Below are 26753 nucleotides of genomic sequence, written 5' to 3' on the forward strand. Positions count from 1 at the left end.
TTCACTTCCTGAGATGCAGCATTTATTTCAGGAAGTGGTGCTGAGCCCGTTGGGCGAGATTGGTGATTCTTTAATAAGAGCTCATTATTCTGCTCAGCTAACAAGAGGCAAGATACAAGTTCCGAGTATCTCTTGAAACCGCTATGTCTGTATTGCTGTTGAAGGAGGACATTTGAAGCATGAAAAGTGCTCAGAGTTTTTTCGAGCATATCCTCCTCAGATATATTTTCCCCACATAGCCTCATTAATGAGGTAATTCTATGCATAGCAGAGTTATACTCGGACACTGACTTGTAATCTTGAAATCTCAAGTGGGTCCATTCGTATCTAGCTCTTGGGAGAGTCATCGTCTTCTGGTGATCGTATCTTTCACCTAGAGCTTTCCACAGAACCAACGGTTCATCAACCACCACATATTCGCTTTTCAGCGCTTCATGGATGTGGCGGCGAAGAAAGATCATGGCCTTCGCATTCTCTTCAGGCGAAGCATCATTCTCATCTACAATTGTTTGTCCGAGGCCATTGGCTCGTAGATGAATTTTGGCATCCAGGACCCATGATAAAAAGTTGTCCCCGGAAAGGTCCAAGGCAGCAAACTCCAGTTTTGCCAAATTTGCCATCTGAAACTTTAGGCTCGAGATCTGGGACATTAAGCCACTTATTAATAGGAATTTCATTATTCAGGTATATTAATTGATGATAAAGTGTCATGAATTTGCTGTCCAAAATTTTAGGTTCGAGATCTGAGATATTAAGCCACTTATTAATAGGAATTTCATTATTCAGGTATATTAATTGATGATAAAAATAAAATCATGAATTAAATTGCTTGCTGTATGGACGTTAATTCCGCACCATACCTTAAACGTGCGGTAAAGTAAGTGTGCTTGTATGGGCACTAATTCTGCTCCATACATTTAAATAAAAGCAAAGGCGTGGACGATAAACCCGCACCACCCTTTAAAATAAATGTAAATGTGCGGTAAAATAAATTCATAAAGTAAAGTGTTAGTATTAGTAACGGTCTCCCACTGATAATATGTTTAGTATTACCAAGGGTCCATTTTTGTTAATGGTTAGTAATTACATAAAGTAAAGTGTTAGTATTAGTAACGGTCTCCCACTGATAATATGTTTAGTATTACCAAGGGTCCATTTTTGTTAATGGTTAGTAATTACATAAAGTAAAGTGTTAGCATTAGTAACGGTCTCCCACTGATAATATGTTTAGTATTACCAAGGGTCCATTTTTGTTAATGGTTAATAATTACATAAAGTAAAGTGTTAGTTGAAAATTTTCAGAAATAAAAGGAGAGACTATCGTGCTGATAACGTGTTATAAAAATAACCTGGGATATGTGCGATAATTCTGAGCTGCACGTAAAGTAGATGAGACACAGCATTTAACGAGGTTCGGCTATGCCTACGTCCTCGGAGAGCAGCAGCAGTAACTTTTCCATTATGTAAAAGGATAGAGCTACAAGTTTAGTGTTTACAATATATGTGGCTCACTGAATTTTCTCTCTAGGAGAATTTCTCTCTGCTCTCTCTTTCCTCTTTCTTCCTTCTCTTCCTTTCTCCTTTTTTCTTCTCCTTCTTCTTTCCGTTTCTCTTCTTATTTATAGGCTGAAATAATCACTATTCATCACTATTCATCACTGTTCACCCGTGACAGACAAACTCTATCAAAGCCGCCAAATGAACAGTAATGAACAGTAATGAACAGTAATGAACAGTATGTGTGGGCTCCATTTCAAGACTTTTATAACAGTGTGCATGCATTAATTCTTGAGAGAATAATAGCAACAGGATATGGAAGAAAAAAAAGAAGTTAAATATACTATAATTTAATTAAAATACTAGGGTCTAAACCCAAAACCCTCTTTTGTAACAACAAAGAAAAAAAAACAAAAATTCTTATCCAACTGAATACAGGGTTGTTTATCAATGGTGTGTTAGTTGGGTTGACTTTAATTTTTGGTGCGCTCCTAAGTGATCCTCAATACAAACCCCTATAGTACCTTTGTGTGTAAGTTTCCTATCTCCCCTTTCTAACTTGAACAACCAAAAAAAAAACTTTGTTCTTAAAAATTAGAACACAACTCCAATACCAACTCAAATAAATTGGTGGAATACAAATCTAATTAATTGGGTGTTCGATAGAATCACTCAAAATAAATTACTATTTTTTATTTATAGATTATTATAAAATTATTCATGGTTGAGCTTTTATTTGTTATTAGGTCTACTTTTAGGATCCAAATTATCACCTTGGGTTGGCGCCACCTCTATTAGAGAGTTGGTACACAAGTTGGTATCTAAAGTTGGTCTCCCTAAAAAACCATTATCAAGTGTAATTAATTGGTGCAATACAATTCCAATACAACTCTTAATCTCTTAATCATAAAATTGAATTACTATTTTTTATTTATAGATTATTATAAAATTATTCATGGTTGAGCTTTTATTTGTTATTAGGTCTACTTTTAGGATCCAAATTATCACCTTGGGTTGGCGCTGCCCAAACTTTCCTGAATTGAATGCCACTACCAAAAACGCACAAAATTACAGATTTTGAGGGCAGCACACAAAGTAAGAGAACCTAAACAATCGCCATCTCTAAACCCAAAATCACGCACTCAGTTTTGCCTCTGTAGACTGCAGTACACCCAGCCAAACGCTAAATTCACTCTCTCTCTTTACTTTGCTTCTTCCATGGAAGCCCTTGCAAGCTCTGCGTTCGTCCCGGAGACGCACCCAGTTCTTCATAACCCTACTTCAATCAGAACTCCAAATAAGCGAAGTGGGTTTCTCAAAATCAGTCAAAGTTCTCATTTTGTTGGGCTGCGAGTTCAAGCTCTCGCAGGGGAGGCTTCTGGGTCCAGTGACAGTGAAGAGGTCAGGCCCTTGAATAATGGGTTTGGTTTAGTTTCTGAAGAGATTCTCTCTTTGTCTCAGGTATGTGTTTTTCAACTGTCTACATGTGCTTGTTTGTATATTAATCTGCAATTTTGTGTGCCTTTTTATTTTTTTATTTTTTATAGTTTTAATAAATCCTGTTTGGTTGCTATGCAGTTGTGGAAACTGAAAATGTGTGGAAATTGAATGTTAGTTGTTGATATTGGTTTTAGTTTTTTATGTGTAAAACTTTTAAACATTTGTGATCAAAGGAAAAGTAAGGAATTTGACATGTATTGGAACCGTTTTATTGGTTTTGCTGAAAAATCAGCAATCTTTATGAAGAAAGAAACCTGTCAAGTACACTTAAATTTTGAGATAAATCCTTGATATTCCGAGAAATAGACCCAGCAATTTATATCAGCAAGAAGGTGTAACTGAAAAGAAAAAAACATCTGCAAGGACTAGTTAAAGTGCTGCAAGTGCAACAATATCTGAACACTCTCAGGTTCCTCCCAACCATAGGTGATACAGCAGATTGGCCCAAAACAGCAAGACAGCCTAGTGGAGTGATAACATTTCACAAAGTGCATTTAGCCAATTCACAATCTATGATTGAGACTGAGAATTCAACTTAAACCCTTCAATTGCATTCCTCCAAAACCTACTATCAAAACTACATTCAGAAAGTAGGTGAGCTCGGGAGACCATAGAACATTTCCTTCATCCCTAAATTGCCATCCTTTGTCTTGTAGTTAAATGATGTTTGATATCTAACTGAGCTTCAAACGATGGTTGTGAATAGAATCTTGATCAGAAGGTAGTCTTTAACAGGTCTATTATTTATAGCTTTGGTGTGGAATTATAAATATATGGAAACTTTAAGAATGGAGAATTAGGTCACTCCAAATTCGTTTTGCAGTATTAACATGTCTTTTTGGTACATAGTTGTTTGTTTGCTCTCATTTTTCTAATTGCATCTGATCATATTCTGTCTTATGTTTACTTGTTTTGAAGGGTAATTTAAATCAGTCTGATAGTAGTGAGAAGAATGTGAGTGAGGCATTAAATTTAGACATGTCTTTTTCATCCCCATCTGCAAATGGAGCAGCAGGGGGAACGAGAGCTGGGCTCTTTAGAACCCCAATTTCTGGCGGGGTGCAGAGTGCAACTTCAGCTCATGGGTTACCTCGACCCGCCTTAGCTGTACGCAATCTTATGGAGCAGGTAAAGACCTTTTTTCTTCCTTTTCTTTTTGAATTTTGAAAGATACAATAATTTCTGTTCACCTGGACAGGATTTATTATAGCTAGTAGCTTATTTATTTTTAAGCTGCTAAATATATTTTACTTCCTAATTCAAGGCTAGATTTGCTCATTTGTGCACCGTAATGTCGCGCATGCACCATCGACGAGAAGGATATCCATTTGGTTCTCTGGTTGATTTTGCACCTGATTCTACTGGGCGTAAGTTGTTGAATATGTTCATTTAAGTAAACAATTTAGAGTTCTTCCTCAATAGAAAAAAATCTGCGTGTAAAGTAAAAATTTAGGTGTCAATCAGACAGAACTGTAGATCACTCCTTTTACTATGTTCTTTTTCTTTATATAACTTGAACAATATAGTGTATGCTATGAAATTCAACACGCTATATAATAGTCTGTTTTGTCTTTGTTTATGTTGGTTGACAGTTTGAACCATAGTCCTTTGTATTTCACAATTTTTTCTTTTGGTCTGTATTTTGGACCTCTGGCTGATCATTCTACTATTCACTGATGGTATACAGATCCTATATTTTCGTTTTCACCATTGGCCATCCACACACGGAATCTGTTAGCTGATCCAAGATGCACACTTGTTGTGCAGGTTAGTGATTTGATAACTCTGTCAATTTACCTATTTGTTCACCTTTTGGATTTTGTTAAGCTTTAGCTTTTGTAGATTCCTGGATGGAGTGGCTTGTCAAATGCAAGGGTAACCATTTTTGGTGATGTCTACCCACTTCCAGAGCATCAACAGGTGATTTCTAACTCATGCCTTGCCGAGGACATATTGGGGTTACCTAGCCAGAAGTTTTTGTTTTTCCTTTAGCCATAATGGTGATGTGGAACATGAAGCTTTCCCCTATAGCTCTTTTTGTTCCTGTATGGGTTCTCATTTATATTGAAATTTTAAGATATGGATCTCGTTTCATAATTTTATTTTCTCATTTAAGAAAATATGAAATGATTGATTTTGAAGATAGTAGTTAAAAAGTAGGTATTTATTTCTTCGAGCTCATATTTAGGGTCAATTCGTGGTTCATTGGGTTAATTGTATAGTTGGATGGCAGGTGACCATATGAATCTGGTCTGGAATAGCTTGAGTTTTTAAGACTAGTATTTAACTTGCAGCTGTTGCTACTGCATGTTTAGCTTAAATATGTGTATGGTAGACAATAGAGAAGGGTTTTTCTAGCAGTAGATTTATTGTATTTGACTGTGTTTGTAGGAATGGGCTCATAAACAATACATAGCAAAACATCAACAGGGGCCTTCTCAACAATGGGGAAACTTCTACTACTTCAGGATGCAGAACATAAGGTTGGTTGTTAGTTTGCCTTGAGTAATTTGTACAGTTTGTGCTTATTTTACAATTGGAAAAGCTCTCTTGTGTTTCAGGTTCTGTTCTTTGCATTGTGTCTGTAATTGCATTTTGACTGCTAGGCTCTTATGAACTATTAAATTGAATTTTACATTTACATTGTACATTTAATATTCTTTAACTTGCAAAAACCGATTTGGGATTTTGAACCTTTTATGGACTTCTGAAAATGTAATCCTTTTGTCAAGGGCCTCTTTAAAGCTTTAGTCCATTTTCAACAGGGGCTAGGTCATCTTTCTTATTAGGTGGTTAAGGTGTTGACTATGAACCACTAGGTAGATTCCATGTTTCTGCGTACTGCCTTTCTCTATTGATTGTTCTTATAAAATGGAACTTTTTGGACAGAATATTGAAAAGTTAATTTATTCGTAAAGAAGAATTAGGTGATGCATTGTGAAAAATACTAGCGAACTATATTCAGGTTAAAGTAATATCGATATAGTGGAGTCACAGCCTTGCTATGGGGAAAAGTGTATGTAAAAGTATTCCGGCTTCTATTTCTGGGCACAAATTTCTGATGTTGCCACATTGCCAGTGCAGTCTGTGTGCATTTTTTCTTAAAATTTAAAACTGATGTTTATTCAGTGTCTTTATTCCATGCTGGAACTTATATTGTTTATTTCTTGCTACCAGTGACATATATTTCATTGGTGGATTTGGCACTGTTGCTTGGGTTGACGTCAAAGAATACGAGGCCCTTCAGCCTGATAAGATTGCAGTTGACGGAGGGGAGCAGAACCTGAAGGTGTGTGCTCTGATTATTATTATTATTGTTATTATAATTATATTATCATTAATATTTCGAAATATCCTATTGAAAAAGTCAGTTTGAAATGGAAGAGCAAGAAGGGAACTAATTTGCATGTAAGGCTGTAAGGGACATTTCTTTAGTGCTTTGTATATGCCCTTGATAGAACTTGGTCAACACATAGCATGCTCGTCTTGTCCATGTAATCTTTATGCCATCTTGTAGTATTTATCTGTTTGTATGGGTCTCTTGTTTTCCGCTTGTAGATTTTGCAAATTTGCATCTCACTTTTAATATGCACAGGTTGGGGCTTTGGTGGACTTAACCATTTTTAACTCTGTATACATTTAGGAACTTAATGCAATCTTTTCGAAGCCCCTGAAAGAGCTTTTGTCTGCTGAATCTGAGGTCGATGATGCTGCTCTCATATCCATAGACAGCAAAGGAACTGATGTTCGGGTCCGTCAGGGTGCACAGGTAAGTTTTTTAAACTGACAACCTTCTGAATTTCTTATGCTATCATGTTTCTTATACTCATGATTGTAAAAAATTATCTTTTGGTTATTGCAGTTCAACATACAGAGGATATCATTTGACGAAGGCCATTCTGTCGAGACGTTAGAGGAAGCCAAGGCTGCTCTTAGGAAACTTATAAACAAAGGCCGAGTATTTAAATTATAAAAGTAAAAGACAGGCATTGCCTTATAATGCATTTGCCTTTTTGCCTTATGAGAGACAAGGAGAATGGATAAGCGTGGATGGTTGGTGACTGTAAAACAAGTTGCAGTCCTTTCAAATTTCAAATTTGAGAACAATAACCACATCCGTTTTGTCAACTTACATATAATGCTGTTAACCTATAGGAACTGTAATAATAGCACCATTATATGAAGAAAATGAGAGAACATTATCATGTTGGTAAATTTTGTTTCGTATGAGCTAAGAGCATTCACAATGGGCTCCTTAAACCACCTCCTTGGCTAAAATTTAGGGAGGAATTGAAAAAATTCACCTCCAACCATGCTTCTTATTTAGCTCTTAAAATATAGACTTCTAGGAGCTCTTAAATTTGAGGAGAGAGAGAATTTCTAGTGACTTCCTATAATTAAATGCTTATTTATTTAATATTATTTTAAGTATTTATTTAAAGCCTATAATTTTTTATTGTTGCTTTTGTGTCTACACTTTATTCAAAAATTGAATTTTTAAAACATTAAAAATATTTATGATTCTTTAAACTAGGGAGTATGGTTGGAGTTGAAATTTTAGAGAGAGCTTCTAAAATAGTTTTCTAGTGTTTTTAGCTAAATTTTAACTAAGAAATAGAAAACATGATTGTGAATGCTCTAAAATGGGGTTTTTTTTTTACAGTGCCTTATTTATTCTCACTCTGGGAATTACTGAGAAGTAAAAAAAAAAAAAAAAAGGCATCTGAGTTTCTAAGAGTCTTTTTGATATAAATACAAAATATCCTTTGGACTCACATGGGAGGAAAGACGCTAGACTTTTCTCTTCTCATCTTGTTAATGTTGTGGATATGTATCTTGTCAATGTTGTGGATATGTTTTGGAAGACCTGTAGATAGATAGTGTGCCGTGGATTTACCAAATATTTGGAGCTTTTCATCTGTCTATTCAATCCCTTTAGGGAGACAAATTTTCCATCCAAGGGTCAAAACTATGCCACCTATTAGATCAGTGGATTGTATTAGTCCACTTCATCAATGTTATATCCTTAATGATGACTATACCTTCTTAGGTGGCAGTGGCACCAAAATTCCATGACCTTGCGGCTTGTGCCTGGCAGCAGGTTCATGCCTAGTCAAATTACGAGGAGGTAGCATCGAGCCTTTATTATCCTTCTAGCTTAAATGCAAAGCCCCACATGAAATTACTAAGTGAGGAATTTTCATGTTGGGTAGCTCTCCATAATAAGTTCACCTATTTTTAATGGTCCATACATGAGATCCAAGCATATATTTGTTCCGACATTGAAAAAAAAAATACTACTAAATTAAAAGCTAATTCGTCACTCATGCATAAATTACCATATCATGCGTGACATACGTCATGTTAATTTGATGCTGCACCGCTGTTGTGTGCACCCTAGACCCGACCAATTTTTTCTTGGTGCTTCCATTTGTGAGCTTTCCCTTTGGTTCACCGTCCGTACAGAGAAACGACAGAGCGCGTGGAGAGAAGAAGGAAGAAAGAGACTTGGATTGAGATATGTTTGTCTTATAAGTCATAACTTTAGTTTTTTTGCTAAATTTAAAGTTAATTTACAGGAACAACTGTAGAAAATGAACCAGGTTATTGGAGTGAAAAGCTTATAATTTCATAAACAAGACAACAAACAACAGGTACTACAGTCCACCATTCTCTTTCCAAAATGAAAATTTACCATCTTCTTCTAAATCAACAATGAAAAGAAAGAAAAGGAAAAATGAAACAGAAACTCATTTACCTTTTTCCTTTGCCATGAACAATCTGAACAAATCAAACCAACCCAGTCTTGGAGCTCTCTACCCTCTGCCCAATAATACCTCACTTTCCCAAGAATCACAGCCATAAATCCCCAACAACCTACAAGAAGACAAACATAGCTTTCTTCCATGGCAGAAACCAGTACTAGCAGTAGCAATAGTTTCAATAACACCAATGGGGGCTCACCAATTTCCTACATGGCCCAAGACCACCTCTTTACAATCTTGTTGCTTCTTCCTGTAGATTCAATTCTTTGCTTTGCCATGGCCTGCAAGAAGTTTAGAGCTTTGACAGCCTCTGACACTCTGTGGGAGTCCATATGCAGAAGGGACTGGGGTCCCAAATCAGTTGAGGCCCTCAAGGCTTCAAATTTTCATCATCAGCTGCCTTGGATGAGGCTCTACAAGCAAGTCTCTCGCTTGGACTCTGTTTATTGCCATAAATTGTCTAACCCAGATGGGGAATTGGTGTTTCCAAGTCCCAGGGCCTCTCATTCTCTCAATTTTGTGTCTGATTGCTTGGTTTTGTTTGGTGGTGGCAGTGAGGGAGGTCAGTCAGTTAATCTTGTTGAAAGTTCTCCCCGCTCTACTTTTCTTTTGTTCGTGCTTCTGGTTTATTTGTTTATGTTTCATGATGAAAAATCTCATGTTCTGTGTTTTGATGATTGGTTGTTCATTTTATTTATTTAATGGGGCTTCTGAGATGTCTTCCTGGTGTTTTGGTTTAAAAAATTATACTGCTTGAGATTTCACCATCACAACTTTATTTTTTATTGAACTTTATAATCCATTGGCTAGATGAAAGTCATTCCACATGCATTTTTATAAACAATATAGAACATCTCATAAAATATATGTTCATAAGTAGTTTATGTATCTGAATAGGGCATGGAGTCTTCTAGTTTTTCATGCCCCCTCCTACTTGTTCCACATCATTTCTACTGGGTCTCTTTGGTTTTGGAGGCTTTCTGAACTTGTAAAATCAGTGGAGATGTTGTGAGCATTGACAAAATGTCTAATTGTTTTTACGACAAAATTATAGGGAAACTCTATGATGAGAAAAGGACCACCATGACAATAATGCTTCATATCTTGCCTTGCATGAATTGCATGTAGGAATAAGCTTTTTAGAAGTCTGACCAACCTGAACCTGACCAGATAATGAAGGTCTCTATCTCTACATTAAAGACAAAATGGTCAAACGAATAGTTGGCAACCTGCTCAACTTCTAAACCCCATCCCTCTGCTCCTCCTCCTGAATTCTAATCTTGAAAGATCAAATTTTTTGATTTTGTTGTTGTTGTCAGTTCTTGGTTTGATCGAGTAAATTATGGAACTTGAAAGAACATTTTTCCATTGATCAGAGAGGTTAGGTAGTACTAGAATCGATGCCCAGCTTCTCAAGATTCAGACTTATGCTTACAACTCTACCGTTCCTCTTAATCTGCATAACTGCAGAATATTAGAAGAACATGCTGAGAATAAATGACTTGTGGTTTCAGTTCTGATATTCAGAAAATTTAATCTATGCAGGCTATATAACCCCATTCAAGTGTCTTTTTTTTTCCTGTAGATAACCTCTTTCAAACTTGTAAGCAGGCAATGAAATTGTTATAGAAACGATTTAAACGACAACTCAAGATACTTGTGGCCACCTTTCTATAACTGAACACCAGCTCCAAATTGTATTTAGTTCCAATTTTATCATGGTTACTAAGAAAGAGAGTCAGCCATACCCTCCCTTGGAATCAGGTCGCACGTAGATAGTTGGATGTGTACCGGTTGGTCCAGTCTTGCCAGTGGTAAATTCTTATTTCCATTTCGAATTACTACAGAAATTTAGAAATTATGGAAATTGTATACTATTTACCACAATATTGCACAAACGGTCCCTTAATATGCCAATTCTCATGCCAAATAGAAGTGCCTTCTTTCATATTCAGTAATTACTTGTAACATTTAAACAGCAGAAGTTGATACTAGACCTGTAGGATCACTAGGTTTGAGGCTTTTCTTTCCTATTTCTCTTCATATCATTAGTTAACATTAGTCTTATAGTTTGAAACTAGGCCCCTCTATGTAAGTCAAGAAGGGCATGGTCAAATAGCTATACATAAGGATAGTCTCCATTTACACCAGTTGCTTTGTTACTTAGCATGCCTAGACTTGTTTTGAACTCTGTTTCCTTCTAAATTTAGCCTTTAAACCTTTGCTCACAGGTGTTGGCTGACTGAGTAGATGTTTGAAGTTATATTTACATAATTTGTAAAACATTTGTCATTCTATAATCTGCACCATGCCACTGTTTAATCTAATTCATGAATGAATGAAATTTGTTCACAAAAGGCAGAAATCTAAGACGTTCTGTATCCATTTAGGAGTGTAGTAATCCTATGAACTCTGAGAATCTACTTCTACTCGTAACCACCCAAAAAAGAAGACTAAAAAACATAGTTCTTCAGCTGCACAACAAGGTGCTGTCTTCTTTTTAGTCAGTTAACTAAGTTTTTCTATTCTTTTCTCAAAGGCTCTTTCAAACTTCAGCAGGTATAATATATCCCTTTTGTCGAACTTTGCCTATGGTTTTTTTTCATCAAACTGTGAGAAGACAACAGTAATCTGGACACCATTGAGTCTGAATAAAGTAGATTAATTTGGTTTCATTTATCAGAAGTTGAAGTTATATCAGTACAAGCTAGTCACTCCTATAAACATTTATTGAGCAGTGCAAGATTACTGTATGAATATGATAGAATTATACAACAACTAACCATCTTAAATGAATTGTCTTCTCAGTTGTCCTTGGAGCGTGCTTGTGTTTCTTGTCATGTACTTTTATTTTAATAACCAACCATTCTGTTTCTGTTGTTTGTTATTTTTTAGGACGCCATCTAGATGACACATGGGTGGCATACGTTGGTAATGATTTTCGGAGAATGTTGAAGTGGCAGAAGATCAATTCAGGCATTCCAAGTGGCAGATTTGGGCATTCATGTGTTGTTATTGATGATTTTCTTGTTCTATTTGGAGGAATAAATGACAATGGAAGCCGTCACAACGATACATGGGTGGGGAAAGTAGCATGCCATGAGACCCTTGGTATCACACTGTCATGGAGGCTGCTTGTCGTGGGGCCCGATGCACCTTCGCAGCGAGGGGCTCATGCTGCATGCTGCATTGATGGCAGAAAGATGGTTATCCATGGAGGAATTGGGCTGCATGGTGTCAGGTTGGGTGATACATGGGTGTTGGAACTCTCCGAAAATTTTCGATTTGGAACTTGGTATGAAATCGTGGCTCATCCATGTCCGCCAGCTCGCTCAGGACACACATTGACTTGCATTGGGGGAACCCGAACAGTTTTATTTGGAGGGAGAGGATTGGGCTATGATGTGCTTCATGATATCTGGTTCTTGGATATTCATGAAGGTCAACCTAAATGGGTACAAATACTCTATGAATTACAAAATGTTCCTGGAGGAGTTTCCCTCCCTAGAGTTGGTCACTCAGCTACTCTCATCTTAGGAGGTCATTTGCTGATTTGTGGAGGAGAGGATTCGTACAGACACCGGAAGAATGACTTCTGGGTTTTAGACATAAGTGCAGTTCCATCCATTACAATGCAGCCAACTACACTCAACTCTGTGCAGTTATTGGCAAAAATGTGGAAAAGGTTGAAGGCAAACGGTTACAAACCCAAATGCCGGTCATTCCATCGTGCCTGCACAGATAATTCCGGGCGTTACTTGTTTGTGTTTGGTGGAATGGTGGATGGCGTACTTCAGCCTGCTGACCCTGCCGGGCTGAGGTTTGATGGAGAGCTCGTCCTTGTGGAGCTTGTGCTCCAGCTGTAAGGAGGAATGAGTATATCATTGGTACAAAAGATGAAGATGCTTTAATTATAGAAAGGAAAGGAGACTTTTTTCGACTGGTGCGGGCTTCCTAAAATAGCCATTAGCTCCAGCATCAACAAAGGTTGGCACTGCGAATGCATCACTAGTCAACCCAAAAATTGGCACTCCAAATCCCAACAATTCTTTTAACTAGCCATGGCAGAGTTAAGAGAATTGCTGCGATTTTGGGTGCCATTTTTGGGTTGTCCTGGACCACTAGTACTTACACGTTCACGTAGCCAGCCTTTGTTGCTGCCGAAGCTGATGGCTACTTTAGGAAGCCCCCAACAATCGAAAACTTGCAATCATATTTGATCACGTGCTCCAATCTATGTAAACAGTTGAGGTACGTGCATACGTACAAACAAAGCCTCCTTTCCTAAAGCATCGTCATCATTTGGTTAATTACTTGCCATTCCAGTACACCCTGTCTTGTACAAAGTAGCTCATAACTTGCTCTGTACGTCTCTTTTGAATTGAGATTATCTGTTCTACGAGAAAAGACAAAAAAGAAAAAATTAGAATTGAGATTCTCTGACTAAATGGATTTTTCATGCATTGTTATCATCCATGGTGTTTGGAGAGCTTATTTCTAACTACGTTTGCATTTCGAGTCGATTCTGCATCGTTCTAGTCAATGAGGAATCTGCATCATATATGTTAATGAGAAAAATGGCAATTCTCCAATCCGTGGAACAGTTCTTTTATTATTATTATTATCTGTTTATACAAGCGATACTGTGGGAGGGTGAATTGAACCTAGGACCTCCTCGGGTGCATGGGTAAATACTCTAAATCCATGGAATAGTAAGTGCCTTTCTTTTTTAAGGTTAGTGTCATTTTCAGTGGCAACCTAGCCAACATCATTTTGTCTTGTGTTCTGTATTTTTTCTTGGAAAGCAAACCAACAATTTGAAGGTATGTATATCTTAGGACCAATAATGTCACTAGAGTAAGTTGATTGTGGGATTGAATTTAATTTTTACGTGGGACCATAAAAGATCACAATAAGCTTTATAAGAGAAGCATGAGAGGCATAGAGGTAAATGAGTATTTACCTTGCAGGTATAGTTTTGGGTAATATTTCTCACACTTTGTTAGGTTCTTCTAAAAGAGAAACACCATATTATTAGTTACTTTTAACAGATTAAACACAAAATGCATAAAAATTCAATTAAAGAAAGAATAATGTCAACTATAAAACTCATCTAAGTACTTTTTCATTTGCTTACAATTGGGTGAAACCTATGAAATATAGTTTTGTTTGTCACTGAGAGTTTAAAATCTTCAGTCTCGACCTCAACCCTTTTGCCAGCAATAATAGCCTGCAAAGCCATAGTCCATAAGAATACGTAAGACACCCATTTACAATTCCTTGTGAAAAGCAATACAAGATGTAAACAGCTGTTGCTGCAAAGAAAGACAACTTGACCTGTCTCCTCCCTGTTTACGCTCATTAACAACGTCTTGATTTGTATCTTAAAAGAAGAAAATAAATGTATTGATTTGAACTAATCATCAACATGTTGTACATTGATAATTCAGATGAATGAAAAATTTCGATAAACTCAAGTTGATATACAATACAAGGTTACATAAATAGGCTATATATGCCCACAACAATGAGAAAAACAGCAATAGAATATGTCCACAAGATTTCCTCTAAGTAGGTGATTTTTCCATTTCATTCCCACTGCAATAGGGAAGAAGTATTTCTAATCCGGAAAATAAATAATTAAATTTTCTATAAAAACACAATTAGATTTGAATTTGCGTTTGTTACGAGATGACGAATGGTTGTACTGGCAGAAAACAATTCTACAAAAGAACCAGCACGAACCAATCACGAGCTCAATTTTAACTTCGTTCTCCACAACTCTCCGATGACCTTCTTTGGTGCTGGATTCTCTGGTCCTTTGTCTCGCTGCCCTGATGTAAAATACAACCACCCATTCCAGAAGCCAACTAGTGTGGTTTTAACTCGAAATGGTAGTTTCCCAAGAACTGACCAGTTCTGTAATAAAAATCAGAAATTAAGAGTAGAAACCAACATTGTAGCACATAGGCACCCCTAGGGTAAAGAGGGCAGGGGTAATGAGAAACATTATGAATTAGACAAAATTGAAGAGATTTCGATAACAGCAAACAAACTTATGACCCATTATCTGGGCTATAGCTTGTTTGTAGTAACTGATGTAAATGCAGGAGTTAGATTTCTATAAATTCACACATGCCATGGATAGTTTCGGAGTGCTGCTGTAGGTCCACAACAACAAACCTAGTCATCAAAAAGATGGTCTCTCGTCACCACAAGAAAGACAAGATGGTAACTGCATATGAGAATAATTGTGAACCCACCGCAGTGAACTCTATCCACAATCTAATCAATGGAGATAAATTAAAAAAAACTCAAGATCAAGGGCAATCTTGACTCCAGCTTAAGGCATTGTGATACCTTAACCTACATACCAACAGCAACTGCCTCACTGTTTGTGTGGTTTTTTGTTCATTTGTTTGTGTGTAAACAATTAAGGCACATGTACTTTATCTTTAAAAGCATAAAGAGGTGAGCGCCAATACCAGTGTATTCAAGTTAAACTGGAATATTTCTCCAACCAAAGTCATCTTCTTAGTCACAGGGTGCTTCTCTGTTGTGCCTCCAACAATAACAATAGAATTGTTAACAACAACCCAAGCAAATTCGATATGGGAATCTGGTTTAGGCATGGGAGGTAACACTTTCCACTTCATTTCGTCATCTAGCATGTAAACATCACCATATACAACCTGAAACAATCATAAATAACAAAATGAAATTTATTCTAGAGGACAAGTCCAGATTTGAACTTTGGTTTCTTGGATTTGTTTGCTAAATTCATTCTATGTTTGTGTAGGGCTCTGAAGCTTCCAGTAAGTAATTGACTGGTTCCTTTAGAAACAGTGCATGCTTCTAACTGAGTGAGTAAAATAGGCGTAACTGTGTGTGTATTAAAAGCCTAAAAAAGATCCATCATTGATTTTTTTCATCTGTACAACTGATGATGATGTAATACATCAAGAAGAATCTATGATGGCCTAGAACCAAAAGAAACTGACATAACCATCTGGTTATTATTAACTAAACTCCGACATAACTGATCCAACAAAAGAATAATAAATATATGAAATTCTTACCTCATTCCTGCGAGAGCACTTGAAAATAGGTGATCCAGGTTTGGCCATGAAATCACCCTCTTGACCACCAATAAGATAAAGACGATCATCAACAACTATACAAGCCCTACAAAAAGATACCAATTACAGTAGAACATTGTTAAGATTTATAGCTCATAGTGTCATGCCCCTTAAAAAAAAATCAGTGGGAGGGTTCAGGAAAGAGGTCTTAAAACCAATAATTATTTTCTCAGGAAGGACCACCCAAGACAGTACAAATAATAAAGTAATTATTCCACTAGTTGTCATGTTTCACTTGTATTTACAGCTCCAGGGGGAGTTGGGAGCCAATTTTCATCCCTTGGGAATATCAAATAACAAGAAGCCCTTTCTCTTCTCCCTCTATCAACTAACTCTAGATTCTCTGAGCAGAATTTTGTAACTCAGAGTGAAAATGCTACAAGGAGACCAAAGACCTTTTGATAACAAAATTCTACAGAAGTTACTCCATTTATTCTCTTCAGGTCTGATGGAGATCAAGTAATTCTATCATCAAAATCTGAACATCAATAAGCTTACACCAGAACCCCAAGTTCTGAAGCTAGCTCTATAAACATTCTAAGCAGGGAGTGTATATCATTGTCCTTATGTTATTGCCCTAGACACCAAAGAGGATTATTCTCATTGCTACATATAAGAAAGAATCTGGAATTGATAGATCACAAAAGGAAATAGGGACCTAGAAAATAATCAAGAAGAGAGCACTCATACCAACAGATTGCCTAGAACTTTCAACAATGGTTATTGGTAAAAAAAACTTCAAAATTTTGATTTAATTTTATGTGATCACTTTCAAGGCCAATGAATGCAAAATTGTACTCAATTTCATATGCGGGAATTCCACCAAGATCTCCCATGATGAAATGCTTAGTTACATAAATGCAGCAAGAATAAGACAGTGGACATACCTATGAGGTCCACCCCTGGGAATAGGCATTTCAGTCCTCCATTCCTTTTCTAATGCTTTTCCATCTTTAACAGCAAGACTCCAATGATCTACTCCAGGTGTATATCGATTCTCTTTGCTACCACCCATTACATGAAGTCTACCTCTCCAAAGTTGAGTTGCTGGTGCATACCTGAAAATTACTGAGTTAAAACCATTCAATCTACGTGTGAACTACAGAAGAAAAATTATAAGATTTGTTTTGGACTACAAATACTTACTAATGAAATCTTACACTAACAAATTGATTTTCCAGTTCACACCATCAGTACAAAAAGTTCCCATGAGCTAAGTAGAAACCAGCAAACAAAGGCTACAACTCAACAAAGCCTTAATCCCGACATCTGGGCTCAGCTACACTACCCTATATACACATGTGCACATACAAACACACACATACAAATACACACATACATCTATAATATATACATATATACATATATAAACAGATATCCTACAATGAAATCAGGTGGTATTAAATAAGAGCAAAATGACATAAAGCCATGGTATAAATGACACTTATTCACAAACATGTGTATGCATGCAGCACAATACAGGAATACACAGTGCCCGATTTCAGTATCACACAGCATTTAACAACAGAATCGTACACTTCATTCTATTCAATCTTATTAAGGAAAAAACAAACCTAGGAACTGGTAAAGGAGGCATGTCCCGCCACTGCTTTGTCTCAGTATCAAGCACGAATGTGTGGGCAGTGGGCCCTCTGCACTGTGGCCCATACTGTCCTGTGACAATGTATATGTACCTTCCATCAGTTACCATTCCTAGATGTGAATGTGCCATTTCTTTTGGCATATCAAATCTTCCTCCCCATGTATTATCACTGAAATTGTAGATATCAACATGTGAATGTACCTAAAGTAAACAATAAACAGAAAGGAAAGCCCATTAACATAAGAAGGAAGGGTAAATCTTTTCAGTTTTGGTGAACGAGTGAATATAATAAAACATGTTTATCATAGTTCCACATAAGCGGTAGGATCTGATCTATCCCCAGTAGTTGAGTTGAGGCCCAATTCATTGATGTCACCAGTCATGAAGCAGTTTGTGATTTTCCCTCTTCTTTTTTTTTGTAGTAAACATTAAAATCTAGTTTTAAAAAATAGAATAAAAAATATGTGAAAATGTGTCTCTCTATAAGTTTTTTTAAAAAAAAAATTAAAATTTTTTTTTTATGCAGAAAATTACAGAATAAATTTACAACTATTTCATAACACCCACAATCTAGATAAATTAAACTAAAGGCAATATCCTAAAACTCTTTGACATAGATTCCCATAAAGACACCACAGTTCTACTCGATACAATTAAGTCAAAGTAAGAACCCATAAAAACACACCCTTTTCAACCCGTCTAATCTCACTTTTTAACTACTGGATTCCAAAAATTTAAAGAACAAGAACTACCCTGAGCAGTTTGTGCTACAATCTTCAATTTTCCTTCATAGCTGCTCCTAGCAATTCCTAATCCACTTGCAACACGAACATCTTCTACTAAATCTTGATATCCTTTTCCAATTCTCTGCATGGTCTATAGAATAGATACCCTTCTCTCTCATGAAGCAGTTTGTAATACAACCACCTCTTTAAAAAATTCTTCCCCCCAGATCATTGTTTGTTTTTTTTTATATAATTTCTTCAGCAAATGTAACTAATAACATAATACAGTGTGAATATTCATATTGAGTACATGTGCGTCATACTAGTCAATCTTCACTTTCAAAAGTTCCATAACCCACAAAATAATGCCCATGGCTCTTTATTTATCTTCAAAGTTATTTGCACAGGAGCATCAACCATTTATTTCGTTAAGGGACTACATTAAATCAGTTTATTTCCCCCCAAAAAAATTAAAGACAGAATTCCCATAGCATCAACAAAAACAAGATCTCAAGAAAATGTAAGACCACTCTATACAGTGGTCATTTCAACAGGGTTAAGTTAAAAGTAATGTGCTAGATCATGAAAATTTGGATGTTAAAAAGTAAGCAACAGACCATTTTAATAAATAAAAAAGGACATAGCCTGAAAAATTCAGTAGAGATAGCTAGCATGAACAATATAAAAAAATAATTTAGCGAAGGAGCAATACAAGGTTCTCACATAATCAATGGTACCGTATCCAGCAAACACGAATAGAAGATTCTTTATCTGTATAGCCGCCCCATCCAAGCGAGCTACAGGTGCGGCAGCCATATTTTCCCATTTTAATTCTGGTCCAGGCAAATCAGCAAAAGTTGCTGATAAAACTCTCCCATGAGCAGTATCGTTTTTATGATTTCCCTAAAGGTAACAGAATAGTGGTCAATATTCAGGGTTGAAACAAGGATCAGTTAGAATTTTATTTGCCAATAATTTAACATAACAGGAAAAAGTTCTAGAAGATAAGTAAAAGGACAACACGTTGGTTTCATAAAAGTGGAAATTCCTTCTACTTAACCCATTGATGGATGGAATTAAGCTCCAACAACAGAACCATTGTTTTTCTAATAGGTGCAGAATTTACTCATATGCCCAATAACAGAAACCCAAATTCATGAAATCTTCACTTTGCTTTTCTTTTCCCCGCATTTTCAAGCGGAACTGGAAAAGCATCCTAAAAGCTCAAAATAAAGAATAGCAGTTCATGCAATTTCATAATTTTCAATATGCCGAATATACTAATATCCCAAATCTGATATCCATTTTCTTCTACGGCATCTTCTCAGCACCCAAAACATAATCAAATTTGAAATCTGCAAAAACTAATCAAATAAGCAACAATGAACTTCAACAAAGCAACCTAGCAAACTTTTTTTTTTCTTTCCATTTTCCACCATGTTTCACAAACGGAACAATGCCTGTAAGAATTCACATCAAAAGACAAACCCTGCAACTATGGGGGTGTTGAAATCCACAGAAACACTAATCACAGTGTACAACTACCAACAATAAGCTTTAATGATCAACCAACTCTCGCATCCAGAAATAAAAGCACCAATTCCTTTGCGGAGCACTTAATAACACACTAAATAAGACCGCAACCAAAATATTCATACAAACTCAGCAGCAAAGATAAGCTTCAGTATAGCAACCAAACAAACTAAAAAGGCACACTTCCTCACAAATCAGACAATACTGAGATCAAATTCACATGAAAAATCATAAATCAGCACGAATGAGCTTCAACAAAACAACCAAACAATAAAAAGTATAATTTTCCCGCGTTTTGACACAAGCCAACCAATACCCAGATGACAATTCGCATAAAAACGCAAGATTTCGACAAGATGATAACAAAGAGCCAGGCAAACCTTTTCGGGTACCTCATCGTCAGTCTTCTTGGGTGTGAGGATCAGACTGGGTTTTGAAATATCAAGGGGAGGAGCCCAATTGGAGGCAATGGAGATATAGGAATTAGCAAAACGAGGCGAGGAAGCTGAGAGGAAATCAGCAATCAGAGCAAGCCCCAATAGGCCAACGCATATCAACACCAAGCGAGCCGATGTGTGCTTCGCAGAGGGCCTAACCATCTCATATATGATATGAATGAATGAAAGAAAGAATGGTAGTTTTAAAGTCAGAGAGAGATGTGAATGTTGCAGAGCTCAGCTGGGTTCACTAATGGAGAGTTGGAGAGCTACGCTTTACGCATTTATCTTCTCTCCCAATTGGAAGATGAGAGTGACGGTGACACAGAGAGAGAAACACCGACACTGATATTGCAGTGACTGAGGTTTTCTGCAATTACCAATTTTCCCGGGGTCGGAGCAAATTTATCCCTTCCTCTAGTTTCGTAGTGAAGCAACTTAATAGAAAATCATTATATAAAAATTACCTTTTTTTAATAGCGAAATTAAAAAATTAATAATTTTTAAATGGAGAATATCAATTGAATTTCTTATGAAAATTTTAACGTTTATATAATAAAAGCATTTTTGTTAAACAAAGTACTTCCTGAAGAAGTAGGCCCAAACGAGACCTTTTAACTCTCCTTGTTGATCAGTTTTTATGAGGAGGGGGAATGATTCAATCCGGTTAACGCCCAAAAAATGGTTATATCAACTAAACCAACCTAAACCAATTCAAGAACAGTTCAGTTCGGTCAGTTCGGTTCAGTTTGGGCTCACGACGTTTTATTTATTTTCTTGCATTTTGGTAGGTGTTTGTAGCATAAAAATCAATCTATCACCCACTTATAAGACAATTATAAATAAATAAAAATAAACCAATCAGCGTCAAGAACCGTGAACTAAACCGGATCTGATCAGTTCGACTTTTTTTGGTTCAAGAACTGAACCAAATCGAAAGATTCTGATTATGAACTTTCAAGTGTAAGCATGCAACCAAAATATAAACAATGAATCTCAGATATGTGGAGATGGACAAACCAAAGTAAGCATTGGAAAAGATCATATACAAATAACTCAATTATTTTTTCTTTCTATTTCACATTAACTCAGTCTGATTAAACATGTAAATCCCCTGCTTCATCAAGCCACCCCATTACAAAAGCTTTCAAAACCTAAAAGAAAAATAGAAAGGGAAAGGAAACCCAAGAAAACTATACACCATGTTAAAAGGAATAAACACCACTACCCCCATCTTAATCTGTTACAAACACGACTTCTTCACTCCTACCGCCATCACCAACATCATCAATAATAATAATAATAATAGAGGGAAAGAATATACTCTCGAAAGAGCAAAACCTAAAATAAGTCTGCAATTCAATTTACTGCTAAACTGGTATGACATCATTCTTTGATGCATCATCACATCTCAAAACAATACCCTCAAGGCTAGCTGGAAAGATACATTTGGCCCACTGGCATCCTGTCGTGATCGGCTCAGGGGGAGGAACGATCATCAGCACATTGTCATTTCTCTGGACAACTCCCATTACACTAACTGTGCTTCCTTCTTTAATGTACCTGCAAATATGGCATGGCAGTTTAGATCTACAACCACATCACTTTGCATCTATCACATTCGAACAGCTTATATAGAAAATTTCACAAATCTCATTGAATTTATACATACCATCACACAGACAGGGGCAACAACCGTTGTCATTTACATTTAATCACATACTGTCAAATTCCCATTCTCTTGTGTTTAAAAATCTAATTTTGTATTTCTTTACTTAAATTTAGTACTGGATTCATTGGATGACTCAACTATCTTAAGGGTAAAATTTTAGGTTGCATGGGAAAGAGTGGCTAGAGAGCTGAAGCACTTTTCAACCCAAACAAACCACCCAAATCCGCATATTGGCCACCCAACTTCGTGCGAATGCCTCAACTGAGAAAAAGCTAAAATCAGTAGAAAGTACAAACTGCTACTGCCCGGTATACACTTCCTAAGAACATGAAGACTAGATATTTGAAAGCACATTATAAACTCCTTATAAGGGGCATTATGTTTAACACAACTACAAAAATGATAGATTATGAGGAAAAAACTCATAGAAGCATTTATCATTTATAATTATAAGAGAAAAGGCATCAACATAAATTAATTGTAAGAAAGAGCTATTACCCTTCTTTCAACCGCATCATGCGATCATCACTTGAAAGGTTCCTCTCTCCCAACCACCTAATAAACTCTGGAGACAACTCTTCATTTTCAGGGTTCACATCAATGACAATCGAATCATCAACATAAGGAGTCACCCTTGCTCCAGAGCCAGTCTTAACCAATGCTCTTAACCCGGATTGGAAATCAGAGATGTAGAAATCTACAACACGGCCCTGTCAAACGACATAATTAGAAATTCTGGTCAAAAGTGTGAAATCTAAACCCAAGAATTTTCAAGCCTGGTAGCCATAAAAGTCATCCCTTGGCATCACCATGCAATAGCTCCTTCCAGCAACAGAATATTCAAGCAGGAAGGCAAATAAACTAGAAACAAATATATTAACAAAATTCAAATAGCAACTAGTGGATTGGCAATGGCACTGTCCAGGCACTAGAATTAAAATTAGCCAACGGCAAAATCTTAAATATTTTGAAAGTTAATGAGAAATAAAATTCAGTTCGTTAATTATGAAAACCCCAACCCCCGCCCCAATTTTAAAAAAAAAAAAAAAGGAAAGAAAAGCAGAAAGAGAAATACTATATGTTATCCATGAAACATTAAGCTGACTTTCAGTTACTCACTTCTATGGACCTGAGCCCCCAAGTAAAGCGACGATGTGTAGGGTTGGCAGCTTTTGAATCCCATCCTCGATATTCGTACAAACTTGTAGATGTATACACACATCTAGGAACCTTTTGAAAGGACGACTCAAGGGGCAGATTGCCACAAGTGACCACCTTCAAAAACAGAACCAGATATAACTTGTGAAAACTATTGATTAACATTTACATAAGAATAGCTAAGCTCAACAAAAAGGAAAAACACTCAAGTCCTTAACCCGTTTGTATTAGAACCTAGAAGATAAATGTTATAGAGATATAGTATTTCCAGCAATTAAATTCCTCCATGTATCTTCATCCCACCCTCCTTCATAGATCTCAATAACAATTATAAGCCATATGTTCAAATCCATCAACAGATTAACTTACCCCTGAGACCTTCACAAATTGCCCATTCTTCGCAGTCCTCAGCTCAGAATCTGAATAGCTAGCAATATAACCTATAATAGCTCGTCTTCCCCAATAAGTATTCCATGTGAATAGTGTAGCAACTGCACCAAAAAGGATCACAACCACAATGAGGAGATATGCATTGTGGACTGCACCTAGAATAAAACCACCAGCTATGAACCCCATCACGAAAAGTAGAATCAAAGACCATAATATTAGCTTTGGGAAGCTCTTCCTAAATGAAAACTCATCATCTTGGCTAAGAGTAGTAATGGCCTGATTGTGAACAATGGAGGAACCTTGTACTTTCATTGATCCCATTGACTCCAAAGGACCGGATACCTTACGAGGGGCCCCAGAAGCATTTAGTGGGCCAGAAGAAATGGGTCCAGATGTAATGAGACCTGTTGCAGGGAGAACAGGAGGAAGAGGTCCAGAGTTTTGGCGGCCAGTTGGTGTTACCCCACCAGATTGAGGACCAGACGACTTCTTAAGAGGTTCCCCATGCTTATTTAGCGGTCCAGAATTTGACTTCTTTAAGGAAGCTGGGCCAGGCATGCCTCCAGATGATACGGGACCTGATGTGGTATAGCCAGCACGAACTGCAGCATTAGGGATTGGTCCTGAATGTGAAGCAGCACCTCCAAAAGATCCAGTCCTTGAAGGAGGACCAGTTATAGGTCCAGATTTTCTAGACTTAGAGCCATCCATAGGGATATCAAACATCTTTCCTAGTTCTCCCGACTTCTTGATATCTCCACCAGTATAGGGCATGGCAACTGAGCTCATAGTTGGAGTCCTTTCCTTTGGTTGCTCTGGCCGGCCTGATACGTAAAGGCCATTGCTGAGCTGATGAGATGGGAATCTGGAACCCATCCAGCTCCTTTGAAAGATCCCACAAGTTATTAAACAATAAACTCAACTAGCAGATAGAATTCACTGAGGCGATCCTCCTAGGAAAAAAAAAAAGGCACAGCAACAGTTAGAAAATAACCCATTGCTTATCTAAAAACCAAAACAGTAACCCACAGCTACAGCCACTCACACTATAGTAACACATAAATGAATTAGAGATTGCACGGGAACTAGTAGTACGTTAGAGAAAATAAAGGTTTTCACTGACCAATAAAGAAAGGTCACAAAGGAACTAAAACGCGGTACCATCTTAGATTTCCAGTAAAGCTAAAACATTTCTAAAGATTATATACTTTATTTGTATGTCCTGGCAAATTTATCACAATGCACACCTAATTTATACACCACTGAAATAGTCAACACCCATGCCATCTTCTGGACAATCTATATTTACTTGTACAATCTTTACAACCATTTTCCTCTATTAAAAACACTATAGATAATAGAAAAGTGGGGTTTCGGAGAATGTACAAGAAATATCTTGTTTAGAAGATATGGATATGATTTCTGCGACTTATAAAACACCAACCACCCAAGGAACCAACAGTGTTATTATAGAAGTCAAGGAAACAAAACCAATCTATGTGTGTATGAATGTGAATGTGCTGCGCATGCATAACATCTTGTTATGAAGATTAAGCAAATGAAGTCAAAACAACAAGCAAAAGCTGTTTCAGAGTATCTTAGTTGAGTTTGAGTGGAGACTATTTTATATGTCGATTCATATAAGAATCTACATTTCAAAAATCATATGCACATTTACATTTATAAAATGAAAGCAGTATTATCATTTTGAAACGCCATCCAAACTCAAGAGAACAATATCATGGATCGAATGAATTAATTACAGGATCTGTTCAAAACAATTTTAAACAAGAGAATCATGAAATAGGTCAGAAACAATAATTACAAAATTAGGAAAAAGGAAGTATCAGAATCTTCTATTTTTAGAAAGGTTTGAAAACTAAATTTATACCTCAGGGTCAAAACAGAGTAACAAAGCATGCCTACATCAACATTTTGCACAAAAATCAAAGACATGAAAAAGATCTAGAATACAAGTACAGATTTCAAGTGGGAGTTCAGTTGGGGGTTTTAGCTATATCAAGTCCCAATGCAACAAAAAGAAAATTCAAACTTGTCGTTTTGATTTCTCTACCTCCACTTTCTCAAAAACCAGACAAACTCAGAGAAACATAAGCAACCCAGATTCAAAGAAACATAACCTTCCGTATACGGAAAATTTCATCAAAATGACACCATCTTGAAGGACCAACCATCCAAATGGCCACTCTTACAGCCCAAATCAAGAAAACAAAGCATACCCAAATCACCATTTGGAGCAAACAGTAAGAAAATCGAAAAGATCTAAGAAAACAAGCAGATATTGACAATAAAACTATCACAGTCAAAGAGTAGCTGACTGAGAGAGAAAAGCAGGGGCAGGAACCAAATGGCAATTAGGAAAATTGTTCACATACCTGAAGGAGAAGCAGTAGGAGCTGAAATCTGGAGATTTGGAGACATCATGGCTTGACTGATAAAGACAAATAGAACCAAAAAGAAAAATCTGAGACTCTCTCTAAAATCTTCTTTTGGGTTTGTGTTTGTTTTTCTCTCTCTCTGTCTCTCTCTCACTTGAGACTTGAGAGAGGCGCAAGCAACAACTGGTGGGTGGTGTTGTCTCGTCCGGCCAAAACCTCCGAACTCGAAGAAAAATGTGATTACTTTTAGTACCAAGGTAAACAAATTTTATATAAGAATTATTATATAGCTAAGCTCAGTCTTACAGTCTACACTCTACTGTACATATCAATATATATCCCCAAAAATAAAATGAAACTGTACATTTCCTATTAAAATGACATATTTCTCCTCGATAGCTTTTGTGGGGCTACTTTCATTTTCTTTTTGTTTTTTGTTTTTTTTCTTCTTTTTATCATTTATATTTTGGTCTGTTTTGGACCCTGTTGGTTGTTACAATAGTTATGTACAGTACTAGTGAGTGGTCACAGGATCATAAAAAAAAAAAATTTACCTCACGGATATGTTGGGTCTCACACTCATGTCCCTTCTCTCAACATGCTAAGTTAGGTTGGATGAAAACAATTCAATTGTATGCAATCTCTATATAAAAAATTAATATTGTAAATGTTTCAAAGATTAGAGTTGATAAGTAAGAACTAATCATTAATGAGTATATGTCAACTTAGTTAAGATATGCTCATAGGGAAATGTCAATGTGAAATGTTATGTTGCTCAATTATCAATATGTACAACGTATTTTGATAAGATGTCAAATTTTCATGTAACGTAACATTCCAAATAAACTTCAAGAGAAATATATAGAAAACCAAGTGGACGCATATTTGAAGGCAAACTCGTTTTTTTTTTTTCCTTCTTCTTTTTCTACACGTCA

At 36.5% G+C, this 26753-nt stretch overlaps 4 protein-coding genes across 5 annotated transcripts; 2 read left to right on the forward strand and 2 right to left on the reverse strand.

Annotated features, from left to right (window-relative positions):
• Positions 2481–7212, forward strand: LOC18783420. Its single transcript, XM_007215462.2, has 9 exons — positions 2481–2958; positions 3916–4125; positions 4262–4364; positions 4685–4764; positions 4840–4917; positions 5389–5480; positions 6175–6286; positions 6641–6766; positions 6860–7212. Exons 1-9 carry the CDS (start codon positions 2716–2718, stop codon positions 6968–6970), a joined length of 1155 nt encoding a protein of 384 aa, XP_007215524.1. The 5' UTR covers positions 2481–2715; the 3' UTR covers positions 6971–7212.
• LOC18782213 (F-box/kelch-repeat protein At1g51550) lies at positions 8601–13263 on the forward strand. The gene is made up of 2 exons (XM_007215330.2): positions 8601–9324; positions 11658–13263. The coding sequence occupies exons 1-2, from the start codon at positions 8904–8906 to the stop codon at positions 12626–12628; spliced, it is 1392 nt and encodes a 463-aa protein (XP_007215392.2). The 5' UTR covers positions 8601–8903; the 3' UTR covers positions 12629–13263.
• Positions 14169–20607, reverse strand: LOC18782092 (kelch repeat-containing protein At3g27220). Of its 2 annotated transcripts, none has more exons than XM_020560313.1 (7): positions 20155–20607; positions 18953–19132; positions 17476–17705; positions 16789–16959; positions 15842–15947; positions 15248–15454; positions 14169–14681 (listed from the first exon to the last, which is right to left on the reverse strand). In XM_020560313.1, exons 1-7 carry the CDS (start codon positions 20359–20361, stop codon positions 14511–14513), a joined length of 1272 nt encoding a protein of 423 aa, XP_020415902.1. In that variant the 5' UTR covers positions 20362–20607; the 3' UTR covers positions 14169–14510. The 2 variants fall into 2 exon arrangements, with proteins under 2 accessions (XP_020415902.1, XP_007215427.1); XM_007215365.2 differs by having other exon boundaries at positions 20143–20607.
• LOC18782126 (uncharacterized membrane protein At1g16860) lies at positions 21239–26097 on the reverse strand. Its single transcript, XM_007215223.2, has 5 exons — positions 25816–26097; positions 23399–24372; positions 22991–23146; positions 22370–22581; positions 21239–21762 (listed from the first exon to the last, which is right to left on the reverse strand). The coding sequence occupies exons 2-5, from the start codon at positions 24293–24295 to the stop codon at positions 21570–21572; spliced, it is 1458 nt and encodes a 485-aa protein (XP_007215285.1). The 5' UTR covers positions 24296–24372; positions 25816–26097; the 3' UTR covers positions 21239–21569.

Source organism: Prunus persica, chromosome G3 (assembly GCF_000346465.2).
Source record: "Prunus persica cultivar Lovell chromosome G3, Prunus_persica_NCBIv2, whole genome shotgun sequence".
Classification (NCBI taxonomy): Eukaryota; Viridiplantae; Streptophyta; class Magnoliopsida; order Rosales; family Rosaceae; genus Prunus; species Prunus persica.